General features: G+C 41.3%; 2 protein-coding genes across 2 annotated transcripts; both read right to left on the bottom strand.

Moving 5' to 3' along the window:
- Positions 1 to 332: 332 nt before the first annotated feature.
- Positions 333 to 2,206, bottom strand: LOC137886239 (probable 2-ketogluconate reductase). The gene is made up of 5 exons (XM_068728600.1): positions 1,831 to 2,206; positions 1,515 to 1,686; positions 1,037 to 1,204; positions 856 to 964; positions 333 to 488 (listed from the first exon to the last, which is right to left on the bottom strand). The coding sequence occupies exons 1-5, from the start codon at positions 2,204 to 2,206 to the stop codon at positions 333 to 335; spliced, it is 981 nt and encodes a 326-aa protein (XP_068584701.1).
- Positions 2,207 to 7,447: 5,241 nt separating this feature from the next.
- LOC137886237 (probable 2-ketogluconate reductase) lies at positions 7,448 to 11,753 on the bottom strand. The gene is made up of 5 exons (XM_068728597.1): positions 11,260 to 11,753; positions 10,944 to 11,115; positions 10,469 to 10,647; positions 9,161 to 9,257; positions 7,448 to 8,545 (listed from the first exon to the last, which is right to left on the bottom strand). The coding sequence occupies exons 1-5, from the start codon at positions 11,633 to 11,635 to the stop codon at positions 8,389 to 8,391; spliced, it is 981 nt and encodes a 326-aa protein (XP_068584698.1). The 5' UTR covers positions 11,636 to 11,753; the 3' UTR covers positions 7,448 to 8,388.
- Between the last annotated feature and the right edge of the window lie 2,916 nt (positions 11,754 to 14,669).

Below are 14,669 nucleotides of genomic sequence, written 5' to 3'. Positions count from 1 at the left end.
TTCAAAATATGAATGAACAGTAAAACAATTATGTAATAATTCATGCTATAATAACATTTATTGCCTATGCAAATTATCAACAACAGATTACGATAGTGGTGCAACATATTCATTCAGTGTGATTTTAATTGAGCAATGCGATATTAAATTTGCAAATATACATGTATACATTAGGTAGTTAATAGTAACATAAATAATGTTTATCACAGTAATTATGGCAGATTGTTAGACAGAAAAAACAAACAAGTAAAAACTTCATCTGTACTTCATCTTACAAACACTTCTGGAAAACACTTCCAACTACAGACAGTTGTGGTACCATCAGTGAAGAGTCATTTTGATTTGACTTCATTTGGAATGGATTGTCCATTCAGTACAGCCAAAACATTATCTACCATCTTCTGCATCATCTTTCTTGATGTAGCAAGAGTGTTGGTGCCAACGTGGGGGGTGATTATCACATTAGGAAGGCCAAGGAGAGGATGATCGATGCACAAGATATAGAAGAGGAGTTGTTGGGAGCCAAAGAGTTGGCAAATGTTAAATTCCACTTCAAAAGGAAGCAGAATTTAATATTTAGATGCTAAAACTGTCTCAGAGCATACAGAGCTGTGTGGGTGATGTTCATAACGTCTATGAACATCTTTCACATAATTTATATGCGTAGTAGAAATACAAGTGGTCAAAGAGAAAACTAGACTTCTGCACGTCCTCTTGACTTAGTTTTCATGCTTGAGAATAATAAGCCAGTGATGTCAATTCAGAGAGAGGGCGTTTCAATTGGCTGTTCTGCAGATACAGATATGCTTGTACGTCCCTTTGGTGTAAAGTTAAACCGAGGAAAGTGTGGTGAGACCTTGGTAATGGTTCAGGGTGAGTCACATCTAATGCCGCCGCACGAATTGTTCGAGACTGCAAAGCTTTGACTAAAGCATCCTGGTCCACAAGTCCAAAATTAGAATAACTTCACAGTAACTTTTGCAATTATTTTACCAAGATTAGTAAATTATAGGAAATACATTATTCTCACCTCTGCTTGACCAGAGTTGCTGTGGGTTTCATGAGGGACAGCTCTCTGTGGCTGATCAGGCCTGTGGTTTCTGGGGTCAGGTTGACCGCCAGCATGACAAAGTCAGACTCTTTCAGCAGGTCGTCCATGTTCTCCCGGTAACTCGCACCAACCGCCTGCTCATCTTCAACACTCCTGAACAGCACAGAGAAAAGACAAAGCTAACAATTAACAGTCTCTCGTTGGTTTGTTGCTTTAAAATATCTGGAATAGTATTGGGAACTGAAGTTGCCAAAGCTTTTTTTGGTCCATAATTGCATTTTGATCTATTATGTTATAATTTTCATTAATCATTTATTACCATCTATAATTTTTTGACTGTACAATAGGTATAGATTCAGCAATTATTCCTTTATTTGATGTGAATTAGTCTGAAAATGTAACGCATCGACTAAAATCTCACTACAGAATTTCAAAATGAACTATTATGTCATCAAACTTTTACCTCCTGTTCCTGTTGTGATACAGGATCTTCATGTCAAATCCTTTGCCTCTTTGAGCAATTTTGGAGCCAATGTGTCCCATTCCAATAGTCTCCAGAGTCGACCCTGTGGCTTCAACTGCCATCAGTTCTTGCGGTATACAGACAATGTTGGGGTCTGCAACTGTTTGGTGACCTGCAGAAAAACAGGACATGGCCTCAAACAAGCTGAAGGTTTATTTCATCACCATTGCCCTATTGAGGCATTTAACACAGACTGTTAAGCTCTTGGAGAAAATGTATGATTTTGGTCTTTAAAATTAAAACGGACTTGACTCGCATTCAACGATCCTGCATGCCGATGTCAGAAGCAGACCCATCGCGATATCTGCAGTGGAATCGCTCACTACACCAGGCGTGTTGGTCACCTTCACTCCCAGACTGGTGATGTACGGCAAATCCAGGTGGTCAATGCCTGCTCCTCCGTTGGCGACCACCTTCAGCGAGGGAAGCAATCTGAGCAGCGAAGGCTCGGCTGCAGGTGAGCCCTTCCACATTAATATGGCCTGGATTTTTGGCCCGTGCACCAGAGACTTCTGAAGGAAGTCTTTGTGGCAGATGATGTGGAAGTGTGGTTTCAGTATGTCCATGACCTCTTCAATGCAACCTTGTTCGCCCACCTCTGAGATCAGAGCCCATGGTTTGTTGTCCTCCATTACCTCGAGTTAAAACACAGTTTGACAAGCATGTGGTCCTGTCAGCACTAGATTGACTATGGCAGCCCTATATAGCCTGCCACTGACGAGGACCTCAACCCCACTGCAATATAGGTAACTATGCTCCTTACCCGACAACACAATTACCTAAACTATAACAAATACATTAAAATGTATCCCTAACATCATAATGTCAATCATGTGTATGATCTATATTGTGGTTACACATCACAATAGAGATAATATAAAACCCAAACAGGGAATTCCATTTTACTACCACCCCTCTACTAATTAATACATGGTACCTCCCGGAACTATAAATTGGTGCTCATGTACACTGGGGACTCTTTAGGCCGAAACCCCTGAAGAGGAGACACAGCAGAGGTAAGTGATTTAAATATACATGTTATTTAACAGCGCCAAAAAAACAACAGTTTATACTCTCAATCATTTGTATCATCTATTGTGGACTGTAAAGTTATATGGCTGCAGAGCCAATTACCATCCAGTAATGCGCATGTTGGCGTCTTTAATCCGATGCAACCACTGGAGGGCAGGATGATCAGTCTCCAGATAGAAGTATTATCCTAGGAAGTAGTATCTGAGTGTGTCAATGGCCCACTTTATTGCCAGACACTCCTTCTCCACAGAATGCCTTGTCTCTCTGTCCTTAAGCTTGCGACTGAGAACTGGCTTCATGTCTCCCTTCACTTCCTGCAAAAGCACCCCACCAAGGGACAAAGCTCAGTCACACTCCTTGGTCCATTGCACTTTGTTAGGTGCTGGGGCTCTTGTTGGGTTGTTAATAACCAGTAAACGCTCCGCAAAGTGGGGAATTAACTTCCTGTACCACCCCACTAGGCCCATGAAACTCTTCACCTTCTTCTTGGTGGTAGGAACAGGGAAGACCTGAATGGCCTCCACCTTCCCCACTTGAGGCTTGATCTCGCCCAAGCCAATGACATAACCCAAATACTCAACCTCTTTCTGGGCTACTGCACATTTCTTTGGATTAATGGTTAATCCTGCAGCTTTAATACATTGCAGGACTTGTTGCAGATGTGACATGTTCCACCCAGGACTGGCTGAAATTTACCACGAGTAGGCAGCTGAAAACTCATCTCTCAAAACATGGTTCATTAGTCTCTGAAAAGTAGCTGGTGCCCCATGGAGGCCAAATGGCATCACCTTAAAGTGATGGCTACTAAATGGAGTCCTAAAGGCTGTCAACCCATTGTCAACCTGCCAATAGCCTTTACTCAGGTCCAGGTTAGTGGTGTACTTTGCTCTCCCAACTCTCTCCGCCCATCAATTCTGGGCATGGGATAGGGATCAAAGTGAGACACAGAGTTCAGGTAACTAAAGTCAATGCAAAATCTCAGTGAGCCATCTTTTTTCGGTACTGTTTTTCGGTAGGAGTTTTTGTGCCCCTATACAGGGCCAGTTAATACTCAGCTCTCCTGACGCCTACCCTGCATTCTAAACAATTTCACCATAAAATAACGGTGACTTACTGGCAGTAGGGACGCCAGTAATTTACTGGGGTTTTTTACAGTGAAGCTACCGTAATTTACTTTTACAGTATCTCACTGTATACTGGATTACGGTATGTGAGAGTAGGATAACTGGGTTTTACCGTGATTTTACAGTATATGCCAGAAAGTTACTGTTTATTTACAGAGGGTAATACCACCCAATACCTTTGCATTTAATTGTCAACAAATAAATGACTAACAATGGACATTCAATACATAATTGTTGCAGTTTAATACATGTTCTGACAAATAATAAAGGGTCATTTGTATTGCATCACAAAACTCACAATGTACTGCATGTTTAGAAGAAAACAAATAAAATCTTTAATGACCTGCTTAACTGAACTCAGACCAGTAGCGCCGAGTTCGAAAAGTGGTCGATGGTATGCTTCTGTTGTTCAGCGGTAGGTACCTATCCTTAAGAGTAGTATTCCAGTACTTTTCCAACGGCACACTGTTTGCTGAAGTCAGGTTCCACTTGAAAGTGGTAGTCCACTGTCAGACAGGCACACCAGTGGTGTCTCTTGATGCATATGTACAATTAATGTAAATTGGTTTGATTCATGAACAGTGATGCCGTAAATGTATTTTTTGGACTTTATTGAAAAAATAGTGCAACACAGCGTCTTAAATAAAGGAATGAATCTATTTTATCTCGTCCATTTTCTTGTTTGGTTATATGAAAGGCTTTTTAAATGACAATCAAGTGATTTAGTCTTTGCTGATGTGCCCTGAAACTGATATTGTGGCCAGTGTGTATCTATGTCTGTCTATATCTCTATCACTCTGATTAAACGGCATATACCACCAATATGAACTTTCAAGCGGCACCTGCCTTGAGGAAACAGTGTGACATTGGAAAAGTACTGGCATACCACCCCAGGGATAGGTAAATACCGCTGAACAATCGTGGCATACCACTCTAGGGATGGGTACATACCACTGAACAACAGTAGTATAACATCGGCCACTTTTCGATCTCGGCGTCGCTCCCTTAGACACTGAATTAAAATAGCATTAAGAGTGAAACGCTGAATTAAAATAGTATCACGAACAGTGTAATAGAACTGCATCACAGTCTAGCTTGTTAACAAGTCTTATACACATTTATAGTTAATTTGAACAGCATGAATGAAAACAAAGAGAGAACATCTTGACAGAGGACTTGACTGCAGCGTCTGGCTGGTATCCTCAATCTCTGATGACGAGTGACTGTAAAACAAACAAAAAAATAATTAGAAACAATGTTCTGAACTTCTGGAAAGTTCTATGACATCCAGGATAAACACATTTAAAAGAAGCTTTGGGTGTGCAACTGTGGGTTTGCATGTGCCTCACATGTTAACATATCAGTGCAAGTCTTTGCAAAAAGCTAATACAACAATACCATACAGTTTAAATCAACAGACTGTGATGAGCTGATTACGTTAGGTGAAGAAATGAAGCGAAGACAATGGACCAACGTTCAACAATAAAATGAGTTTGATCTGGTGTTAATATTGCTCCTGGGATAACACACACGTAACGTTACCTTTAGCGTTACCTCAACTGTTCATTGTCGGCGATTTCTGGTCCCCTCTCCCTTATGATAATCGTCCTGTTTGTTTTCCTACAGTCGGTTCAATAACAGCACAAGTAAACACAAGTTAGGTTACTAACGTTACATCTTAACACTGTAATTGGTGATTAACTTTATTTATGTTAACTTAAGTTAACAGCCAACACGGCTGGAACAAAGGTGATCCACAGCTTTGAGGGAAAAGGGCGGCACCTGAGAGGACACTGAGGGCGGGCAGACGGAGAGCACAAACAAGACGTAATAACACTACTGGGCTGCACCATCCACTGCTGGATACCTCAATTATACCCAGTTCCAACATCAACTTGATTTATTTCTGTAACACAAGCACCAACTGCTCAGGAATCCTGTAGCTCCTCTGCCGCCCTGGAGCATTTTTATTTAGCCAATCTTGCGCTGAACAAGGGTGGTGAAGCCCGGCGTCTCTCTGAAGAGCTTTGGGTCCAGAAGAGGTACCACATCTGTCTGCTCGGAGGTGCACAGATGAGACGGATTCACTGGACTGGACTCCACTGTGCCTGGCAGGAAAGAACTTTTCAGTCACCTCATCATGGACTGCACAAACGAACAGCTGATGGTGCGTTGGCTCCTGGCGAACCTGAAACTCCTTTAACAAGTTTACATGGAATTTCTGATTTTTCTCTACTCTCTTTGGCATATAGATTTCATAAGTGACCTTCCCAATCCATCTCATGACTTCATAAGGTCCATGCCACTTGGTCAAAAGCTTGCTGTCAGAAGTAGGAAGCAGTAACATTACCTTTTCTCCCTGGTTCAAAAACCCTCTCTCCTGCTTTATGGTCATACCCCTTCTTTTGAGCCGTCCTCATAGTCTCCTGGGCCAGTGCTGACATATCATCCAACTTTTCTCTCATCTTGACCACGTATGCCACCACATTCTCTTCCCTTGATGTAGGACGTTCCCAGTAGTTTTTCAGGAGGTCCAGTGGCCCTCTCACCTGACGTCCATAAAGCAGTTCAAATGGTGAGAAGCCAGTTGAAGCCCATCGCCCATCTCGTTTAGAAGCTCTGAAAGGAGTGCTTTTATCAGGGTCTGACTTGCTGGTGTTACAAAATGGAAACTGCCTACCGCTGGAAAAAACTCTACCTTGAGTCTGACCAGAGCCCCGCTCACCCCCAGTGGACTTGCTTCTCTGGGCAAAATGTCTCTGCCAAAGGTGGTGTCTGGTCCCTCTTCTGGCTGCTGTGAATACTTCAGCCAACTGAGCTGCTTCCTCTGCAGTACGAGGGTCATGCTCACGGATCCATACCTCAAAGTCCGGGTGCACCATCCTCAGGAACTGTTCAAAAAACAACATCTTAGATATCTCGGTCACTGTCGAACATGTCTTTTAGGCGAACATACAGCTCACGTGGGGTCTCTCCCTGAAGAATATTCATAGACCGAAACCTTCGGCGGTATGTATCTGTGATTTCATATATTGCCGCTTTAACTTTTTCATAATCTTCAGCGTCTGCAATGTCCAAGAACACATAGGCACTCCTTGTCTTCCCTGTCAGCAAAGGGACCAGGCGAACAGCCCACTCATCTTTTGGCCATCGACAGACTTGTGCCATTCTTTCAAATGTTGTCAAAAAGTGTTCAACGTCATCATCTGACGACAGTGGGAGCAGCTTCGGTTCTCTGCGGACTGGTGGTTCCCTCTGAAGTCCTGCGTTGTTTGTCTGACCTGTTCCCTCATCTGAATCATCAACGTCATCACTTCCGCTCAGAGATTGCTCCACCCGCTCACATTTGTTATCTTCCTTCATTTCATTCACCTGCGACTGTATCTGCTGAAACTGATGCTGCGTGCTCTTCCATCTTTGTTCTTGACGGGAAAAGTATTTTTCCATCTGCTGGTCTCTGGCTGCTTGAGACCGGGTGAGATTTTTGATCAGACGTGACAGTTCCTCCATCTTGCCCGCTTGGTTGCTGGCTGCCACGGCCTCCTGGTTAGCTGATGCACATGCGCCATCACATCAGGCTCTTCCTGCTGGTCATTCTTCTTCGTACCTCTAGTCATTCCAAACTCCCCACTGTGATGCAGATCCCACTTCTGATACCACTTGTTACGATGGCCATGCAGCGGCTGGACTTTGGAAGCAGGAGAACTGACACAGAGATTAGGTGCAAACCAACCAGGTGTTTATTTCCCCAACAATGATCACAAAGACATGACACTCAGTCCATTACATGGTGGACCACAGGCAGCATGTGGTCCTGGCAGCGAAAGCACTAGATTGAATATGGCAGCCTTATATAGCCTACCACTGACGAGGACTTCAACACCACAACAATATAGGTAACTATGCCCCTTACCCGAGAACCCAATTACCAAAACTATAACAAATACATTCAAATGGATCCCTAACATCCTAATGTCAATCTCACTACCACCCCTCTACTAATCAATACATGATACCTCCAGCAACTATAAATTGGTGCTCATGTACCCTGAGGACTCATTTAAGCCGAACACCCTGGAGCACTCCCTGGAGACACAGCAGAGGATTTGAATATACATGTTATTTGACAACACCAATAAACAAGTTTCCAACTCAATTATTTTGGCAAAGACAGCCAAACTAATATGTTTGTATCAACTGGCCCAACCTTCAATAACTATACCTGAGAACATCCACCAGAAACCAATCAACAGTATAATAAAACATTCAACCCTTAGTGTGTCTCTTATTTCCTTGAAACAAATGCTTGTAATGGAGAGGGCCTTCATTACAGATATATGCAAATTGTAACAATAAGAAAACTTTAAAGTATGAGAAATGATAACAGAGCAAAATGTGGTAACAGTTATCCAGTCAAAATAAAGTTGTAATACTACACTTAAACATTAATGTAATCATGCGGTCATGTAATTTTATATCCATTTGTTTACAGACTAATGATATTAAAGGTTAATTGATACATTAGTTATCTTACTGTTACTCAAAGAATTGTGTTGACCACAGCAATGATGGCGGATTGTAAGACAGAACCAAACTACTTCTTGCACTAGGAAAACACTTCCAACTACAGACAGTTGTGGTACCACCAGTGAAGTCATTTAATTTGGTTTGACTTCATTGGGAATGGCTTGTCCATTCAGTACAGCCAAAACATTGTCTGCCATCTTCTGCACCATCTTTCTTGTTGTAGCGAGAGTGTTGGTGCCAACGTGGGGGGTGATTATCACATTAGGAAGGCCAAGGAGAGGATGATCGCTGCACAAGATAAAGAAGAGGAGTTGTTGGAGCCAGCAAAGAGTCGGCAAATGTTAAATTCTGCTTCTTTTGATGTTTACTAGCTAGCTGCCTGCTACTGCTGGAAACATGATGGATGAGAGTGTAGTTGCAGGCCAGATGAACAAAGATAGACAAAGTCATGGTAGAGCTGTACAGAGCTGCAGGGTGATACTTGTCTTTATGTCCATAACTACTAGTGACATCTTTCTAAAAGACTGTCTTGACACCTAAATTAAAACACTTGTATCTCATTTTAAATGTATGAATAATTCACAATGATCAACTATGATTTAATTTAACATAACTGTACTGACTGTTGTCAGTACTTGCTGCTCTTTCCTCTGATCTATTGGTGTGACAAGGTTCACTGTTGTACAGTTTAAGCAAGACTATGTTCCTTTTGCTGGGAATTGACTGTCAAGTTCACCGGTTATTATGTAAAGTAAGTAAATTCCTTAGTGTTTTGAACTGAGCAAGAGTGTGTTTTATTACTCATGGGTATAAAATTCAATTCAAAGAGGAAGAGTGTTCTTTCAACAGTTACATAGTTTCACTTCAATGACTTGTGATTCTGGGTAAAGAGTGTGGTGAGACCTTGGTAATGGTTCAGGGTGAGTCACATCTAATGCCGCCGCACGAATCGTTCCAGACCGCAAAGCTTTGACTAAAGCATCCTGGTCCACCACCAGACCTGAGGCATGAAAACTCAAAAATTAGATTAAACATCAGTGTTTCAGAATAACTTCACAGTAACTTTTGCAATTCTTTAACCAAGATTGGTAAAATACAGAAAACTAATTTGTCCTTATTCAGCAAAGGTTCCTAAGAACAAATGTCTCCTTAAAACCCACATAAGCAGTTTTCACAAAGATTGACATTCACCATTTTTTTCTTGTTTAGGATTCGTTCTTTAGTAAGAACAGAATCTACGCACACTCGAGAGCACAGGATTCAGATTACATCGTTTCTAACACTTCAACATTGAACAAGTAACAGCATCCCTTGCTTCTTTTTTGGGCATGTTATTTTATATCCACTATGCTTCTAAATATGACTGGTTTGGTGTTCACTTCCTGCAGAAGTAGTTGTTTTTTCTTCACGTTTGGAGTTGTAATAATATATTTCGGTCCTTATTGACCAAAAATGATGCATATAAAAATAAATACCAACAAATCATTAAATTAAAGGGAAAACAAAAAAATAAGCTTCAACTTGGGCCTACCCAACAGGCCTTAACCCTTTCACTACTAGTTTAAAAAAAAAAGAAGTTCCACACATTTCATGTCAAATAATTAAAAAAAATATGTTTACCAACTTACTTTTAAATATTAGTATGAACTACACAATCCTTGTTTTTAATACACCTATTCCCCTAAATTCATACTGTCTCACTCTAATTTCAAACAACCTCTGAATACAGTTTTACAATGTTTAAGCTCTCTTCTGTATCATGAAAATTAGATTAGTGTTGGTTTTGTATGAGTTTGGCCATAATTCCACACAGCAGGTAAAGTATGATTCATATCGTAAGATTTATATAATGTAATGTTTTTTAAACAAGTTCATACACTGTATTTCAGCATTATTTATCATAATTTTTACTAGATAATTGCCGATTACCAAACATTATAAACTTTGGTTCGGGAGCCTCAACCTCTTTACTTTCATTTGGGCAATCTTGACTTAATTCTCTTGACTTTTCTCTTCAATTTCTGCGTGTGCAAACAGCCCTGCAGTGTGATGCCATTTCACGGGAATTAGCAGGGGGCGTTTATCTATGCTAACTCTGCAATTTCAGAACACATAGTGAATCTGAAATGTCTTTGTCTTAGGACCTCTCTCAAGAAGAACTTTAAGTACAAACTTAGGAAGATATTGGTGAATGAGGGACATTATTCTCACCTCTGCTGATGTTGACCAGAGTTGCTGTGGGTTTCATGAGAGACAGCTCTCTGTGGCTGATCAGGCCTGTGGTTTCTGGGGTCAGGTTGACCGCCAGCATGACAAAGTCAGACTCTTTCAGCAGGTCGTCCATGTTCTCCCGGTAACTCGCACCAACCGCCTGCTCATTTTCAACACTCCTGAACAGCACAGAGAAAAGACAAAGCTAACAATTAACAGTCTCTCGTTGATTTATATCTGGAATAGTATTGGGAACTGAAGTTGCCAAAGCTTTTTTTAGTCCATAATTGCATTTTTATCTATTGTTATCATTTTCATTAATCATTTATCACTATCTATATTTTTTGACTGTACAATAGGTATAGGTTCAGGAATTATTCCTGTATTTGATGTGAATTAGTCTGAAAATGTAACGCATCGACTAAAATCTCACTACGGAATTTCAAAATGAACTATTATGTCATCAAACTTTTACCTCCTGTTCCTATTGTGATACAGGATCTTCATGTCAAATCCTTTGCCTCTTTGAGCAATTTTGGAGCCAATGTGTCCCATTCCAATAATCCCCAGAGTCGACCCTGTGACTTCAACTCCCATCAGTTCTTGCGGTATACAGACAATGTTGGGGTCTGCAACTGTTTGGTGACCTGCAGAAAAACAGGACATGGCCTCAAACAAGCTGAAGGTTTATTTCATCACCATTGCCCTACTGAGGCATTTAACACAGACTGTTAAGCTCTTGGAGAAAATGTATGATTTTGGTCTTTAAAATTAAAACGGACTTGACTCACATTCAACGATCCTGCGTGCCGATGCCAGAAGCAGACCCATCGCAATATCTGCAGTGGCATCGCTCACTACACCAGGCGTGTTGGTCACCTTCACTCCCAGACTGGTGATGTACGGCAAATCCAGGTGGTCAATGCCTGCTCCTCCGTTGGCGACCACCTTCAGCGAGGGAAGCAATCTGAGCAGCGAAGGCTCGGCTGCTGGGAGGTTATCCCACATTAATATGGCCTGGATTTTTGGACCGTGCACCAGAGAGTTCTGAAGGAAGTCTTTGTGGCAGATGATGTGGAAGTGTGGTTTCAATATGTCCATGACCTCTTCAATGCAACCTTGTTCGCCCACCTCTGAGATCAGAGCCCATGGTTTGTTGTCCTCCATTACCTAAAATGAAAGCACCTACACACTTGGTTCAATCAAACGTGACTGAATGGAAATTATTTTAATTGTATTCATAATAAAAGTTATTGAGGGAAATATCAGATCATGAGAAGACAAATATTTCTAATAAATGAAGAAAGTCGTTTGTGGTGTTTTTGTTGTTCAGTCTACAATGAACATATTTAAACCAGATGGTGAATTACAAAACTAATCAAATATACAACCAGAGTTTAATCTCTGATCTGTCTTCACTCTGGTATGAAACTGATTTAGAAAAATCTGTTCAGTCTGATCGGCTGCAGCGTCCAATCACATAACTTATGAACAATGAGGGGGCGTGTCGGAAGGCTGTTCTCGTGCGTCCTTGCTCATGGCTCCTCAATTATCCCTCCTCGATCCTTGATCAAGGAAATTCCAAATAAGAGACTTGGGGTACATCTCAATTCTCTTAACTGTCATTTCCTCGATCCTCGCTTGAACCGGAAGTTGTTCTGCGCCGCCATATTGACGGCCGTCCCAAAGCTCTTATTTAGCTCGGAGGAGCGAGGATCGAGGAGAGAGGAGGGATCTCGGAGGAGCCATGAGCGAGGACCCACGAGAACAGGCTTCCAGGAAGTGTTTTAAAAGCTGCCACGCCCCCTCTTTGTTCATCAGTTATGTGATTGGAGGCTGCAGCTGATCAGACTGATACGATTTTTTTCAACATGTAAACAGCGAAGACGGATCGCAGATTAAACTCAAACTTTATATTTGATTCGTTTTCCGATTCAGTATCTGGTTTAAATATATGTTCATTGTAGACTGAACAACAAAAGGAGCACAAACAACTTTCTTCATTTGTTAGAAAGATTTGTCTTTTCATGATCTGATATTTCCCTCAATGACTTGTAGAGTTATATAATTTAAGAGAAACCATAATCATATTCTGGGTTATTTAATAATCACGTCACAGTCATAATTTCAAAACGTACAGATGCAAATAAGTAAAAAATATGACAAACGCATTCTGCCGGTAGAAATCGATCCTGCGCTCATAAACAGGACAGTTTATTAAAGAGGTGACAGAGAAAACACCTCTACAGTGATGATTACTGTGTGTCTATTAGTTTTTAGTATTAGTTACTATTATTAAGTACAGTGATCATGTGAACAGACACAAACTTCTCAAAAGTCTCTCCAGCTATTAAAGCCGATTGACAGCTGTGATCAGCGGCCGCCATCATCAGAAACAGACGTCGCTTCATGTGACGCAACTGAGGAAAGGACGTCTCAAGTGTCTTAAAACATATTTCCTCGTTCCTCTCTCCTCGCATGGTTTCCTTCATGCATCCCTGGTGGGAGGGACTAAGACGCAAGGAAAGGACCCAAGTGAGGGAAATGGGGATGCAATTAAGAGACTTGGGATGTACCCTTGTATGAAGGCAAATCAGTGTCAAAATCCGAGAGCGCAAATGAGATTCACGCGCGTGCACAAATCAAACGGCCGCGCACGTATTTTACTTTGACGAGCGCTTTTACATAACTCCGCGAGCGAAATTCACTCTCGCGTGAGCGAAAGTCCGCTCGCGAAACTTTACTCTGCTCGCTCGCGAAACTTTAACCTGCTCGCTCGTGAACCTTTTAGCTGCTCGCTCGCGAAACTTTAACCTGCTCGCTCGTGAACCTTTTAGCTGCTCGCTCGCGAAACTTTAACCTGCTCGCTCGTGAACCTTTTAGCTGCTCGCTCACTCGCAGTTTTTCTTTTTGACAGTAAGTGGGCGGACCCAGTCTCCATTGTATCTCTACATCTATTGGTTACAATCCTCGTTGGATAGACCGGATATCACTCTGACACAGACTCAGATTTTCAGAGATTTTCAGATTGCACTACCCGTGCAGTAATAATGTACATCTTACTGCACGGGTACTTTTAATTTCTGCACTTAAAGTACATTTTGCTGATAATAACATACTTGACTAAGGTTGAATGCAGGTATTTACTCGTAAAGGATTGTTTCATCAGTATTAGTACGTTTAATGCAGTGAAGGATCTGAATACTTTTTCATCCACTAATTACTTGTCAGTGATTTAAGTTGGGCAAACAGTTAATATAGAAACAGTGGTCCCTAATCTTGGCTACAGATCCTTGAGCGGGTCCAAATTGTTGCTCATATTATATACAACTACATTATATCTCTTCTGTAAACGCAACAGTATGATTAAATATGATAACATAATGTTTTAATAAATTAAGATCAAAGAGCTTATTTGAGCTGTTTGTCACAAGAGGTTTGACTATCAAACACACATTGTCTGTAATAGAATGATGAGTGAATTTAAATCAATCTGAGCAACTTGACTCCATTTACAAGAGAAACACATTTTTAGGGCCCGAGCACCGACGTAGTCGGAGCGGAGGACCTATTGTTATTCTAATGTTTTTTATTATTATTATCGTACCAGTTTCATCGCAAAAAGGAGGTGCTTGGGATACTGGGAATCTTTTGAAATTTGGCACAAAATTCAATCGTGGTGAAAATTCCAGTATTATTGGGGTGTCCAGCTGCGGCATACATTTTGGCTTGATAGCGCCCCCTACAGAGTAGCCCCAACTTTGGGTTTCACCTAGCTGTATGAAATTTGGTAGGTATGTGGAACGTGATGGGACGTACAAAAAAGTCAAAAGGAGGTATATCCTAAACCAAACAGGAAGTCGGCCATTTTGAATTTTATGACGTTTTTGGACCGTTTCAAGGCGCCGTACTTTAACGAACTCCTCCTAGAGATTAAACCCGATTGCCTTCAGATTTGGTCAGTATGCTCTTGAGACCTTGGCAGTGAAACGATACTCAAAGATCAAAAAGTTATCGAACTATGTGTCCGTGGCGTGGCGGCAAAAAAACACCATTCGCCATGAAACAGGAAGTTGTTGTAACTCGGCTGTACATTGCCTAATCTGCTCCAAATTTCTCAGATGTCATAACATCCTGACCCTGAACACATGTATATGACAATTTAGAATCATAGTAATAGCGCCACCTAGTGGCAACTGGA

This window comes from Cebidichthys violaceus, unplaced genomic scaffold (genome assembly GCF_023349555.1).
Source record: "Cebidichthys violaceus isolate CVI_PGR_0920_01 unplaced genomic scaffold, fCebVio1.0.p SCAF_42, whole genome shotgun sequence".
Classification (NCBI taxonomy): domain Eukaryota; kingdom Metazoa; phylum Chordata; class Actinopteri; order Perciformes; family Stichaeidae; genus Cebidichthys; species Cebidichthys violaceus.
Note: the sequence above shows the minus strand (reverse complement) of the source record. Positions and strands in the feature narration are given on the sequence as shown.